This window comes from Argentina silus (assembly GCF_951799395.1).
Source record: "Argentina silus genome assembly, chromosome: 14".
In the NCBI taxonomy this organism is placed as follows: domain Eukaryota; kingdom Metazoa; phylum Chordata; class Actinopteri; order Argentiniformes; family Argentinidae; genus Argentina; species Argentina silus.
The window spans coordinates 10,788,785-10,801,327 of NC_139668.1; the positions used below are offsets into that span (position 1 = coordinate 10,788,785).

Sequence of the window (12,543 nt, forward strand, 5' to 3'; positions counted from 1 at the left end):
AAACATAGAAATGGTACATAATGGCCAAGGCCAGTAATTGACCACGGCACCAGATTTTAGAAAGTGCTGTGGTGGACAAAAAGGTCGACCTACACTGAGCGTTCTTTATGATGCGATGTCATTCCTTGATTGCTACCAATTTATCATGGCTATTTTGCACTATTTTAAAACTCAAACATACATACTGGACTTTTAAGAAATAGAGATAATTGCTTACATTTCGTGAGCAGTTTAGCATTTTTATTTCACCGCATATCAATGAAAAACCAACAAAGCACAGTGTTTCTTGAACAAAATTCTAAAAGCCTCTTTATTATTTATCGACGCACTCTCTTACGTAGTGTACGTATATCTGGCTCAAACCCAGAGCGTCGAGTGGCTGGTCCACCTCTTGCTCCTCCGCTCTGACTGCACCTTCTTGGTGTGGCTGTACCTCGTCATGACGTCACGGATCCACTGGATATACCTTGATACCTGCGTGTAGATGCCATACTTGCCCTCGCGGGCGCAACCCTCACCCCAGCTAACGATGCCCGTGGAGAACCACGTCTCCCCAAAGCGAGTGACGTGTGGCCCGCCGCTGTCACCCTGGCACGCGTCCTTCTTCTCCGTGTCGTAGCCGGCGCAGAACATGCGGTGGGAGATCTTATACTGGCTGGACTCCATGCAGGTGGCACGGTTTATGTAGGGCACAGTCAGCCGGAGGAGGATGGTGGAGGTCTGCTTGGACTCGCCCAGACGACCGAAGCCGCTGATCAGGCCGTCGGGCTGGTTCATCAGGACCTTCTCAGCGAAGTTGCGCTCAGGTAGGCAGGCGGGCAGGATGTACTTGGTGTAGGTGATGGGCGTGGCCAGCTTGATGAGGGAGATGTCATTGTGGTAGGTCTCATGCATGTAGTGCTTGTGGATGAAGACTTGCTCCACCTCGTGGGTGGCCTCCCGCCCCTCCCTCACCTCTGTGTCAAACTCTCCTGCAGGTGAGGGTCGAATACATTTTAACTTCAGTGCACAGTAGTCTCAATTCAGTTTCAACATAGTTTGAATTCAGCAGAAAAATAAATGTAAGTAGTTTCAATTCAAAGTTATGACAAGTGTCCATAGTTTTTCCTGACCATGTGACCTTACCAGGAACAACTTGGGGCCCTAATCACAGCCTACAAAAATTAGTTTTTCCAGGTCAGGTTACATGGTGAGGAAAAACTATGGGCACTTGTCATAACTTTGAATTGAAACTACTTGAAATTCAATTTAACTGAATTCAAATTATGTTGAAACTGAGTTTTTCCTAGTGAGGTTACATGGTCACACTAAGGGCCCAGAGTTCTCCTGGTCAGGATTCATGCTCAATAACTCCTACAATGAGGGGGTGTTACAGCTTGGTGAATTAAGCTACTTACCAAGTACAACATAAAAGGAACTTGTCTGATTCATGCAGTGCGCAGCAGTTAAGATGAAGTACTCAGACAGGATGGTTCCTCCACAGAAGCCTCTGTCCTCATAGTCAACTAGAAAAGCCTACACACAGATGGACAGAAAGAAAGAACACAATTAACATATTGTAACAACCCTAGTATTGTAAACCCCTTATAATTTCACCAATGCGAGTTAACTCTCTTGGAGTAGTGGTTAACACCCCAGGTTCGCTTATTATGCAGTGAATTCTATGTTTGATTCCCACAATGGGCATTGGCCCTGTTGAAATTCGAAACAATATCAAAACTACACACAGAACTGCAACATCACAGAAATGCATACTCTTGAACACAACTCAGATGGCACAAAAACAGAAGCATGTCTACCTGCCAGGGGCATTCTCCAGGCGGACACTGCTGCCCGTTAACGATGCGGGTGTCGATCCTGACATTGGGAATGATAGGCTCCTCCTCCACGTGGTGAATCAGAGTTACGTTATTACTGATTCCATCAACTGTGTTGAACTGTTCATTAGTGTTGGCAAGTGGTTCAATCTGGTGAGTTACGTTCACGATTCTGTCAACTGTGTTATCCTGTTTGGTAGTGTTGGTGACATTGGTTGTGGCATTGCTCTGGTAGATGAAGATGCTGCGTGTATTCTTAACTGCCAGAAAGCCACATTTAAAAGGTTCTGCAAAGACAAATGACAATGTTGTAAGTTGGTAAATTAGGCTACTTACCAAGTACAACATAAAAGGAGCTTGTCTGATTCATGCAGTGCGCAGCAGTTAAGATGAAGTACTCAGACAGGATGGTTCCTCCACAGAAGCCTCTGTCCTCATAGTCAGACTAATGTCAGTCTCTTTTTTTGTATCTATCCATCTATCTATCTGTCTATCAACAGTGTCTGTCTTACTCATTCTCTCTATCCTCTTCTCTCTTTCTCCCTTTACCGTCTGAGCGGCTACCTGTCTCCTCTTACCATCCGAAAGGCATTTCTTGTCGTCAGAGTCAAGGTAGTAACCATCGGCACAGGAGCATTCCACGCGACCCTGTTTTACAGTGCAGAAGTGTTTGCACCCTCCATTGTTATTCTCACATAGCTCTGGGATCGCTGCAAAAGAATGGTGGAGACAGAGACACTGAGGGAGACATAAAGACACTGAGGGAGACATAAAGACACTGAGGGAGATAAAGACACAGATACAGATACAGAGGCAAAGGCTGGCATGGACAAACAGCTAGGCTACATACAAATCTCGCAGTTGTTTCCCTGGAACCCTGCGGGGCAGAAGCATGTGTACTTCCCAATCGAATCCTTGCACACTCCTCCATGGACACAGGGGTTAGAGACACAGGCGTCCCCATCTGTGAAATCATAATTAGAGTTTAGGGACCTGATCTGTCCGGTCATTTATGGACCTCTCAGTGTGGACCTACAGTACCAGAATTACCAAATACACTGAAAACCAGGGTTGAGGTCATTCCCATTATATATACTTTTGGGCTTTTGCTTTTTATTTGGTCTTTAGAATTCAGTCATTGAATTTCACTTCTTGAATTATCTGAGTCGAAATGGAATTGGCCCCAAAACCTGCTGCAAATATGTTACCCTCATGTGTTCCAAATCTCCACGCCTCCTAATCTACCGCTTCATCCTCAACCTCCAACAACTGGGCCTTACCATAATATTTGTTCCAGAATTCATTCTGATGGAAGGAGAAAAAACAAAACAATCAACAGAACTGCAAATACAAACCAGAGGTAACGTAATCATTGGGAATTGTTTTGGTGTAAAAAGTCTTTAGAACAGAATGCACAATCCTGTGTAAAGGAAGGAAAACTGTGTGAAAAGCAGTGGGAATTAGACAGGATGAGGGGTGAGAGAGCAAGTATGTGGATGTGGTATGCAAATACACAGACAGAGGGAGAGAGAAAATAAGGAGGGAAGGGTGTGAGGAAGAGCCATACACGGTTAGTGATAGTGGTTTCAACAGACAGACAGACAGAAAGACAGACAGACACACACACAGACAGACAGATGTTTTAGCACGTACAGTCCTTTCGTCGTGTTCAAAGATCTCCCTGGCTTCCTCTTTGTCACAGCGCTCCTCCATACACTCGCGCTCCATGTCGCCCTGACGCCACTCCTCAAACGGGCTATTGGCCCGCCTCCGACGGTTCAGCACCTGGCTGGCATCGTCACTGTGGAGGAAGACTGGGGAACACAATCGTCATCATCATCGTCATCGCCGTCATCGTCATCGTCAAAAGTGTACAGCATTCTTCAATCTCACATTCTTCTAACAACACATTTCAAAAGGCAATATTCAGGACAGCATCACTAGCATGCACTCATATGCAAACACTTCATCATCAACATCATCATCATTGTTCTTCTCATTATCATTTTCTACCACCTTTCTGTCAAATTCTACCACCATTATGATTGTTCTCATCATCTTGATCATGAATTATTCTGTCATCTGCATCATCATCATCGTCATCATCATCAAGCTGGCATCACACAGATCACATTAATCATTGTCATCCACATTGGCATCAACAAACAACACACACATACACACACACACACACACACACACACACACACACACACACACACACACACACACACACACACACACACCTATCATCTGCCCACCACAAGCACTGTGATGCAGACAACATATCATACATAACCTTTCAACACCAGATATTTCTCAACCTTGCTTCTCTTCTATGTAACAGTTCGTCAACACTTTGAGACAGGTGGGGTGATTGAACATACCATTGGTGGACACACAGTGCAGCAGAAGGAGAAGGAAACAAGTCTGGGACAGCCGAAACATGGCCGATTCTCTGGGTGAGGCGCCTCTCTACTCTACACTCTGCTCTAACTCTGGGGAGAGCAGGTAGAGAGAAAGAGCAATGACCTGTGAGACAGGAAGAGACAGAGAGGGGAGAGAGAGAGAGAGAGAGAGAGAGAAAGCAGGACGGGAGGGGGATTAGGACAGAGAAAGGGAGGGGAATCAAGAGGGATAGGGGGAAGAAAAAGGGGTGTATGTGTGGGCAAAAGAGAGATGAAGAGACAAACACAGAGAGATAAACAGAGATAGAGAATAGAGAGGGGGGAAAAGGAGAGAGAATGAGAAAAAGAGAGTGACCAGCACCTAGGTTCCAAAATCTAACTTTGGCCACTCAGGGAGCAAAGCCTTGTCCACTCCACTATACAGCCCTGTGCTCCTCAGCATGATGGCCTTTATGTTAGCCAATCAGAAGAGCTCATACTAGGGGCAGAAAGTCACAAGGATCATGTGAGTGTTCTGACTGAGGTCCAAATCATTGAGCCAATATTTGCACTAAGGGATCTGTGACTTATCTTTAACGGTGGTCAATACTGTGTTTTTGAGAGAGAAAAAACTAGGCTTTCGTAAAAATAATAGGGTTATCGAAAGAAATCATGTTGATTTTCCAGTGATTATGCATTGCGGAGAGAATGAAAACAATGTGATATAAATATGGTGGCTTATTGCTTGGTGATACAATGCATCCATTAAAATAATTTGGTATTTGGAAATGTTCACATTGAAACGTTGCCCTTATCTTTGTCTCCCGCAAAGATCAAATACCTGCGCATACATGTGAACATTTATAACTGTAACACAATTTCTCTCATTTTATCTCTCATTCAGGAATTTTTACATCACGTATCCTCTGTATTTAAAACGGTTTACTGTCAGAGACAGTACATCTAAAATGATCACAAATTAGAAAACATTGAGTTTGTCAGTGAGTTATGTTTATTCTACAGAGATACCAGAGAGACATACAGTATATGGCACATCAAGTCATGTCCATCATCATAATCTACTTATACTTCACATGAAAGCTTCAATGGGACAAATATACTGTCGGAGTACAATGAAGAGATAGTTGATTATGAATCAATGAAATGCAAAAAATGATAAGAAAACACCAACATTGTTGTGATGTTTGTGTCATTGTAGTGTAGTTAGCGTCATTTGACTGGTTGAAGTCACACAAGTTTCTGCTCTGACATGGCAGGCAGTACCGTTCGGGCATCAGCCTTCTGATTGACCTGATCCTGGATGCCAGCTTTCTCTAGGGGCTTCTCATTGGCTACAGCCATGCTAGGAGGAGCCTTCATCGTCTCCTCGATCCAATTCAGGAAGTTGGCTACGTTGGTGTAGGTCCCATAGTAGCCTGGATGAGGGCAGCCCTTCCCCCAGGCCACCACACCCATCAAGAAGTGGGTGGTCCCGTACTGAGTGACCAGAGGGCTCCCGTCATCCCCTCTGCAGGCCTCATGGCTGCCCTCCATGTACCCAGCACATAGCATGTTATGGGTGAAGTTGAACCCACTCTTGAGTGAGCAATCCGAGTTGGGCAGGATGGGCACGGCTAGCCTGCGGAGGATGGGCGAAGAAGGGGTGGGCAGGGTGCCAGGTCGGGGCAGGTTACCCCCGTTGGTGCGCCTCCCCCACCCACTGACAGTGTGGAAGCGCATTGCCGCCAGTTCGCTCTTGGCGAATGGGTGCTGGGGCAGGCAGATGGGCACAGCATAGGCGCCCACAACCACAGGCTGGCTCAGACTCAGCATGGCGATATCGCTGTCACCCGTTGCCGGGTCATAAAGCTTATGGGAGATCGCCATGGAGACAGGGATCCTCTGCTCTGTGCCCTCATGTACCTCCAGGTTGTGCTCCCCTGGCAACAGAGAATGTTATTAAGTGGGGGTCATAGTTTGTCCTGTTATCACATGACTTGAGTATGAAAAACTCTGGACCCTATAAAAGGCATACTTTGATTATGTGATGTACTGTAGGAGTGCATAAAACATGTGCATGTACATTACACAATACACTCATTTGTTCTCTCTTGCACTCAAAGACAAACACACGCGCACACGCACACGCACACATGCTGCCCACGCATGCACGTACACACACACACACACACACACACACACACACACACACACACACACACACACACACACACACACTATGTACCTGCTACCACAGTCAGATCTTTGGCGTCTCTCATGTGGATACAGTGTGCGGCAGTGATGACCCAGTTAGGGTGAACCAGCACCCCACCACAGAGACTGCTTCCATTATGCTCAAGTAAAACCTTCAACAAAACACAGGTACCGTCAGTCATTTCCAATTCATAACACCTGCAGCTCAAATAACATGGGTCCTTTATCATTTTCCTTTATCATTGCAGGACAGTATGTCTGATTATCATGGTGTATTTATTTTCTTGCTTTTTTCTGTCTTTGAGCCATTGATTGAGCCTGCCTGGAGTGCCAGTGGGGTTACACTTGGTTACTCTGATTGGTTTCATTGTGCTAGGCAATAAGCTCTGTCTGTAGTGAGTTTGAAGTGATGATTACCTGCCATGAGCAGTCACCTTTGGGACAGTGGTTGCCACCAACAACTCTGACGTGTGACTGGACTGTCTGATTCATCAGAGCTTCCGGGGTTGGGATCTTACCACATGGATACTGGACTATGATGGACAGCCAGACAGACACAAAGTGAGACAGAGAAGTGTAATTGTGTGAATGATGATATCAAATGCTAGGTCCTTTGGATAGTGTAATATCACCAAGTACTGTACTGTAACAAAATGAAATGTACAATCATAAACCTTAGGGGGGGGGGGTTTACCTTGTGCAACACACTTTCTGCCGTCCTCTCCCAATGTATAACCAGAAGCGCAGCCACACTTATGTTGTGGTCCTGAACCGTCACAGAAGTGCTCACAACCTCCATTGAGGTAGAGGCACTTCAGGCTGTCTTCAAACACTATGTATGGAGATAGGAACAAGGCAGGTAATGTAAGCAGCATGTTGTCAACTTACAACATAGACATCTAATATACAGTTCCATATAGCCAATGCAAACTATGTACATCTGAAAACTATGAACATCATCACCATCACTTAATTGCTTTGACATCCTTCATGGGTCCTTGTTACCTGTTTGACAGTATTTTCCCCCAAAGCCCTCTTGACACTGGCAGATGTAGGAGTTGGCCATGTAAATGCATGTGCCATTATTGTGGCACGGGCTGATCAAGCAGGGATCGCGCCCTTTGAGCAATGAAAAGCAAAGGTCATGACACAAAGAGGTCAGAGAAAGAAACTGCAAGACCATTTGCTATTTGACATGCAGAATGAAATATCTTGTGCAAACAAAGCAGGAATGTGTTAACAGACATACTAGATAGTCTTACACCTCAATCATTCAATATGTTTAGACAAGGTTAGTTTCAAAGATTCCAAAAGGTTCTCAATACAAATACAAAACAAGCCTAAGGTATTGATCATTGATAAAGCTACTTTTTGACTTACTACCAATGAGGTATTCCCTGATAACAATTCACAAACACCACTCACCACTGTATGTCAACCAATACTGGTTCTGTAAAAACAAACCATAACAAGAGTTTATTTGCACACCTGAAAGAGTTAACAAAGCTCATATTTCAACAATTAAAATGAAAATTCGAATACATGACAACGATAAATCAATCACAAAATGTACTCTAGGCACATTAAGCTACCGTTTTGTCATCGTCCTCAAAAATCTCACGAGCCTCTTCATAGTCGCATATTTCCTCAACACATTCGCGCTCGAGGTTGCCCTGTTTCATCTCCTCTAGGAAACCACTATTGGCGCGTCTGGATCTGAGAAGGACGACGTGCGCATCATCTCTCTCCAGGAAAACTTTCGTGTCGACAGACAGCAATGGAAAATAAACACAAAGAAACAACTCAAATTTGATTCGTCTGAAAAAATATTCAAAAAACGTCCTTTAACATAGGCTTTCTATGAGCTTGGTCCTCTGTGGCTCAGTTGGTAGAGAATGGCGTTAACAACGCTAAGGTTGTGGGTTTGATTCCTGCTAGGACCATATATATATTGAAACATGTATGCACTCACTGCAATGTAAATCGCTTTGGATAAAAGCTTCAGTTAAATGGCATATAGCTTTAAAAAACTTACCTGCAGCAGAAATTACATTTGAAACAGTCCAGATCGCGCAAAGGGTTTTCAACAGCATCGTGATTGCAGAGAATCACCCAAGGGCCTTGAGGGAAACGTTCAGTCTACAGTGCTGCAGAGGTTTAAGCAGGTCAGCACACAGATGTCCACTCCCACTCCTCTATAGGGGTCAACAGGCCGAATAGTTACCACATCTGGTGTGTGAATACATGTTTTTTGAGAAATGTGGTTATCCAAACCAATCTCTTTATCTCTAAGATTATTTCAGCTTGGTTTTGATTTACCTTTGTGTGTTCAACATAATTTCAGACTAGTTCTAACTCTTGCGCAATTAACAAGAACCATAGTGATGGTGAATCACTTTACACAAAAAATTTCGACTTGATTTCACATTTTTAGAACTTCTTCAGTGCCCCTGTTTTCTTTCTTCTGTGACAATTGAGTTTTACAGTGTTGGTCACTTACTGTTTGTTTCCCTCTTACTAAAATCAATGAATTTACGGACATAAATGACACATGAAAATGGAAGAGTCACTGATAATAATTTCTTTCCTATTTCAAAAGTAAATATATTTATTAAGTCAATGAACATACAGAGGTCACTAGAAATGTAGTTTAAGCATCAGCCATGTTAAATATAAACACTTTGATCAAAAACGCTCAGTATGATGCAAAGCTGTACTCGTTAAACCAGCAGACTTGTGGGCTCAGCTCTACTCCTGTGATACACATAAGACTCATGTTGGATTAGTCTGGACTATGTGGCTGCTGTGGTATTCTGATTCTTCACTGTCGTGTGGTTGTGGATCCAGTCCAGATAGTTGGACACACGGGTGTATACCCCATAGTTTCCTGGCCGGGCGCAACCCTTCCCCCAGCTGACAATGCCCAGCAGGAATATGGTGTCCTTGTAGAGGGTGACCAGAGGGCCGCCGCTGTCACCCTTGCAAGAGTCCTGTCTGCCCTCAGTGTAGCCAGCGCAGAACATGTTAGTGGTAAGCACAAAGCCGGTCTTCTCCACACAATCCTGGGTGCGGATGCGGGGCACCTGCAGCCGTCGGAGGAGGTGCGAGGTGAGTCCGTTCTCGTTGATTCGGCCCCAGCCACTCACTGTGTGCAAGTTGATGGCCCAAAGCTCACGCTCAGCCATTGAGCGGGTGGGCAGGCACGCGGGAACGGCAAAGGGTGTGATGGTAATGGGCTGCTTGAGCCGCAGCAGGGCAATGTCGCTGTCCGCTGTCTGTTCAATGTAGCCCTCGTGCATGATGATCTCCTCCACCTCCAGCACCTGCTCAGTACCCTCGTTTATTTCTGTGTTGTGTTCACCTGTACACACACATGCACGTACGCACGCAACAACTGAGGATTAAACATGCAACCTGCATGGTGCATACAGGAATTGTCATTGGCATGCATATCTCTGAACTGGTCCATATGCACAGCCCATACCTGCAACCACCCTCAGGAGATTGATGTTGACACGCTCCAAGCAGTGTGAAGCTGTGAGGATCCAAGTGGGTTTGTATATCACTCCTCCACAGAAGCCCTTCCCATGTTGCATCAACAAGACCTGGAGAAACACACCCAGTTGGCAAAGACTAAAAAAGAGCTTCAGCTCCATCAAAATAGTTTTTTTAGGTGTTTGGTTGTCAATATGCAAATGCCACAACAACACAAGGTTAAAATGTAAACTGGATAAACCATCATTGTAAAACTCAACTCAATACATTAACATTTTATTTTTCAATCTTTTAGTACTGGATATTCACTACTTAACTGCTGACCTTGTACTGTTGTGACAGCTCATGTTAGTGTAGTTGTAACAGTACATTCTGATGATTGAGTTTGACCTCAAGGGCCTTTGTTTTACCTGCCAGGGGCAGTGACCCTTAGGGCACACAGTGCCCCCCACGATGCGCCCATTGTATTCTTTCTCTGGGGCATTGCCCTGCTGGACAGGGATCATCCCACAGGCAATTGTCTCTGGAGCAAAGAGTGGGCCACAGGTCAGATATAAGATAGACAAAGATCGTGTTATGTCATATAACAAAATTATACAGTACCACAATGGATTCATAAGTGGATCGTCAGAACAAGTGGATCACAGAATTTATAGGTGTTGCTGTTCTCACTGTCGCCATACTCAAGATCCTATTCATACTCGTGTACCCACGATTACATATTTAAATGCACACCATACACCTAAATAATTCTAAATGACATATACACTGTTTACAATGTCACGCTTAATGTCACACTGAAATCATGATCTTGAAACCTCCCACCTTGAGTCAAGCAACTCTGTCCATCAGTTCCCAGGAAATAGCCGTCTGCACATGAGCAGTTGCGTCTCCTCCCGTCCTCCTCGCAGAAGTGCTTGCAACCCCCATTCTCATGCAAGCAAGAGTGAGGGATCGCCTTGGATTCTGAGGCCAGAGAAAGTGATGACTTCATCAACAAGTGTATAATGTTCAGTAGAAACTGGAAACTGGTTTCCGCCAGAACTTTTCTCTTTGAGTGATTTTACCTTGCTGGCAGTTACGCCCACTGAAGCCAGGCGGACAGTAGCAGGCGTAAGATGATCCCGATTGGCTGGAACAGTTTCCGTTGTTCACACATGGGTTGGATTGACAGCTGTCTTGAACTGCAAGGAAGGAAGTGGACATTAGTGAACTCAGCAGTAGATTCAGATTCAGAAAATTGTTGTTGTTCCATTGCTGGGAAATGTAGTTGCAGCAGGTTGGTTTAGGTTAATTGTAGTACTAATTGATGACTCTTTATGGTGAGAAACCAAACATGAGGGACCACAGCTTACCATTGTATTTTTTCCAGAACTCATCCTAGAGGAAGGGAATAGGAACAGTTTACTAAGGCTATCAATAATTATTTTCACGCTCATAATTATCTTATGTCTAATGTGCTGACCATGGTTTACTGATGGTCATGTTAGGTCTGCCTAAGGCACTGACCGTGGTTTCTTTGTGCTCAAACACTTCCCGTGCCTCCTCGTAGGAGCACTTTTCCTCCAGGCACTCGCGCTCCTGGTCCCCTTTCTTGAGCTCCTCAAACCAGCCTGAGTTGGCCCGTTTCAGACGAATCAAGAGGCCATGGGCCCGCTCCCGCTCCAGGAACACTGCAAGACAGGCAGAGTCACACACACATACAAACACACACACACACACACACACACACACACACACACAATATGTGTGTTCTGGGCAGATATGTTTTACACACGCCTACTTACAAGGCAAGTATTATGAACAATAGTAACATGTACACAATTATTCAACTTTATTTAGGCAGGGGGTCCTAAATTAAAAATGACAACGGTGGGTCCTTGGAGATGAACCACAGAGCAGAGTGATAAACCAAGTGTAATGGTTTGAGAACTGATGCTATTACAACTCCATCCTGTAGGTCATTTTGAAACCAATTACAGGCTGACTGATCCCAACCAATGGCAGATAACTTCTGTAATAAAAGGGCATGATCAACAGTATCAAAAAGCCTTAGAGAGGTGAATATAGAGGGCTGCACAACGCTCTTTCTTATCCAGAGATATCACAATGTAATTTATAACTGGGTAAGCAGAAAAAAAAAAAAGGGCCGCATCTGAGAATTGATTAAGAACATTATTTTTGCTAAGCAAGAAAGCGTTGAGATAGGGCAGTAATCATTAGAGTCTGTGATCACCCCCTTATGAAGAGGGAGTATGCTGTAATGGCTGCCTTCCAGAATTTTGGAATGGTACCAGAGAATTGTCATGTTAAAAATATTAGCCAGAGGTTCAGCTATTGTTGAGTGAAACTACAGACATTTGTAAATACATCACACTCAACAACAACTCCCTATCTTAATGCATAGGATTCAATAACCTATGATGTCTATGTACTGGCACACACACACACACACAGACACACACAGTAAGATAAGTATGCTATCTTACCTGATGCTGAATGACAACAGCAGATGCTTAGGGCCAGACAGAGGACATAAAGCCACATGATGAAACCTCTAATCTCAGGAGATCCAGCCACACTGTCTGTCTCTCTGTCCCCTTCAGTTTACAGGTCCAAAGTCTGGCCAA

The 12,543-nt window shown here is 44.5% G+C and overlaps 2 protein-coding genes across 2 annotated transcripts; both read right to left on the minus strand.

Annotated features, from left to right (window-relative positions):
- Nucleotides 1-357: 357 nt before the first annotated feature.
- f10 (coagulation factor X) lies at nt 358-8,511 on the minus strand (the record flags this gene model as incomplete). Its single annotated transcript, XM_083685083.1, has 12 exons — nt 358-971; nt 1,398-1,515; nt 1,800-2,104; nt 2,396-2,527; nt 2,668-2,781; nt 3,098-3,122; nt 3,471-3,631; nt 4,205-4,275; nt 5,475-6,144; nt 6,450-6,570; nt 8,011-8,174; nt 8,454-8,511. 12 exons carry the CDS (start codon nt 8,509-8,511, stop codon nt 358-360), a joined length of 2,553 nt encoding a protein of 850 aa, XP_083541209.1.
- A 699-nt stretch (nt 8,512-9,210) lies between these two features.
- LOC310815348 (coagulation factor VII-like) lies at nt 9,211-12,460 on the minus strand (the record flags this gene model as incomplete). The annotated part of the gene is made up of 8 exons (XM_083685084.1): nt 9,211-9,779; nt 9,903-10,023; nt 10,324-10,436; nt 10,739-10,879; nt 10,981-11,097; nt 11,269-11,293; nt 11,423-11,586; nt 12,403-12,460. 8 exons carry the CDS (start codon nt 12,458-12,460, stop codon nt 9,211-9,213), a joined length of 1,308 nt encoding a protein of 435 aa, XP_083541210.1.
- Nucleotides 12,461-12,543: the final 83 nt, after the last annotated feature.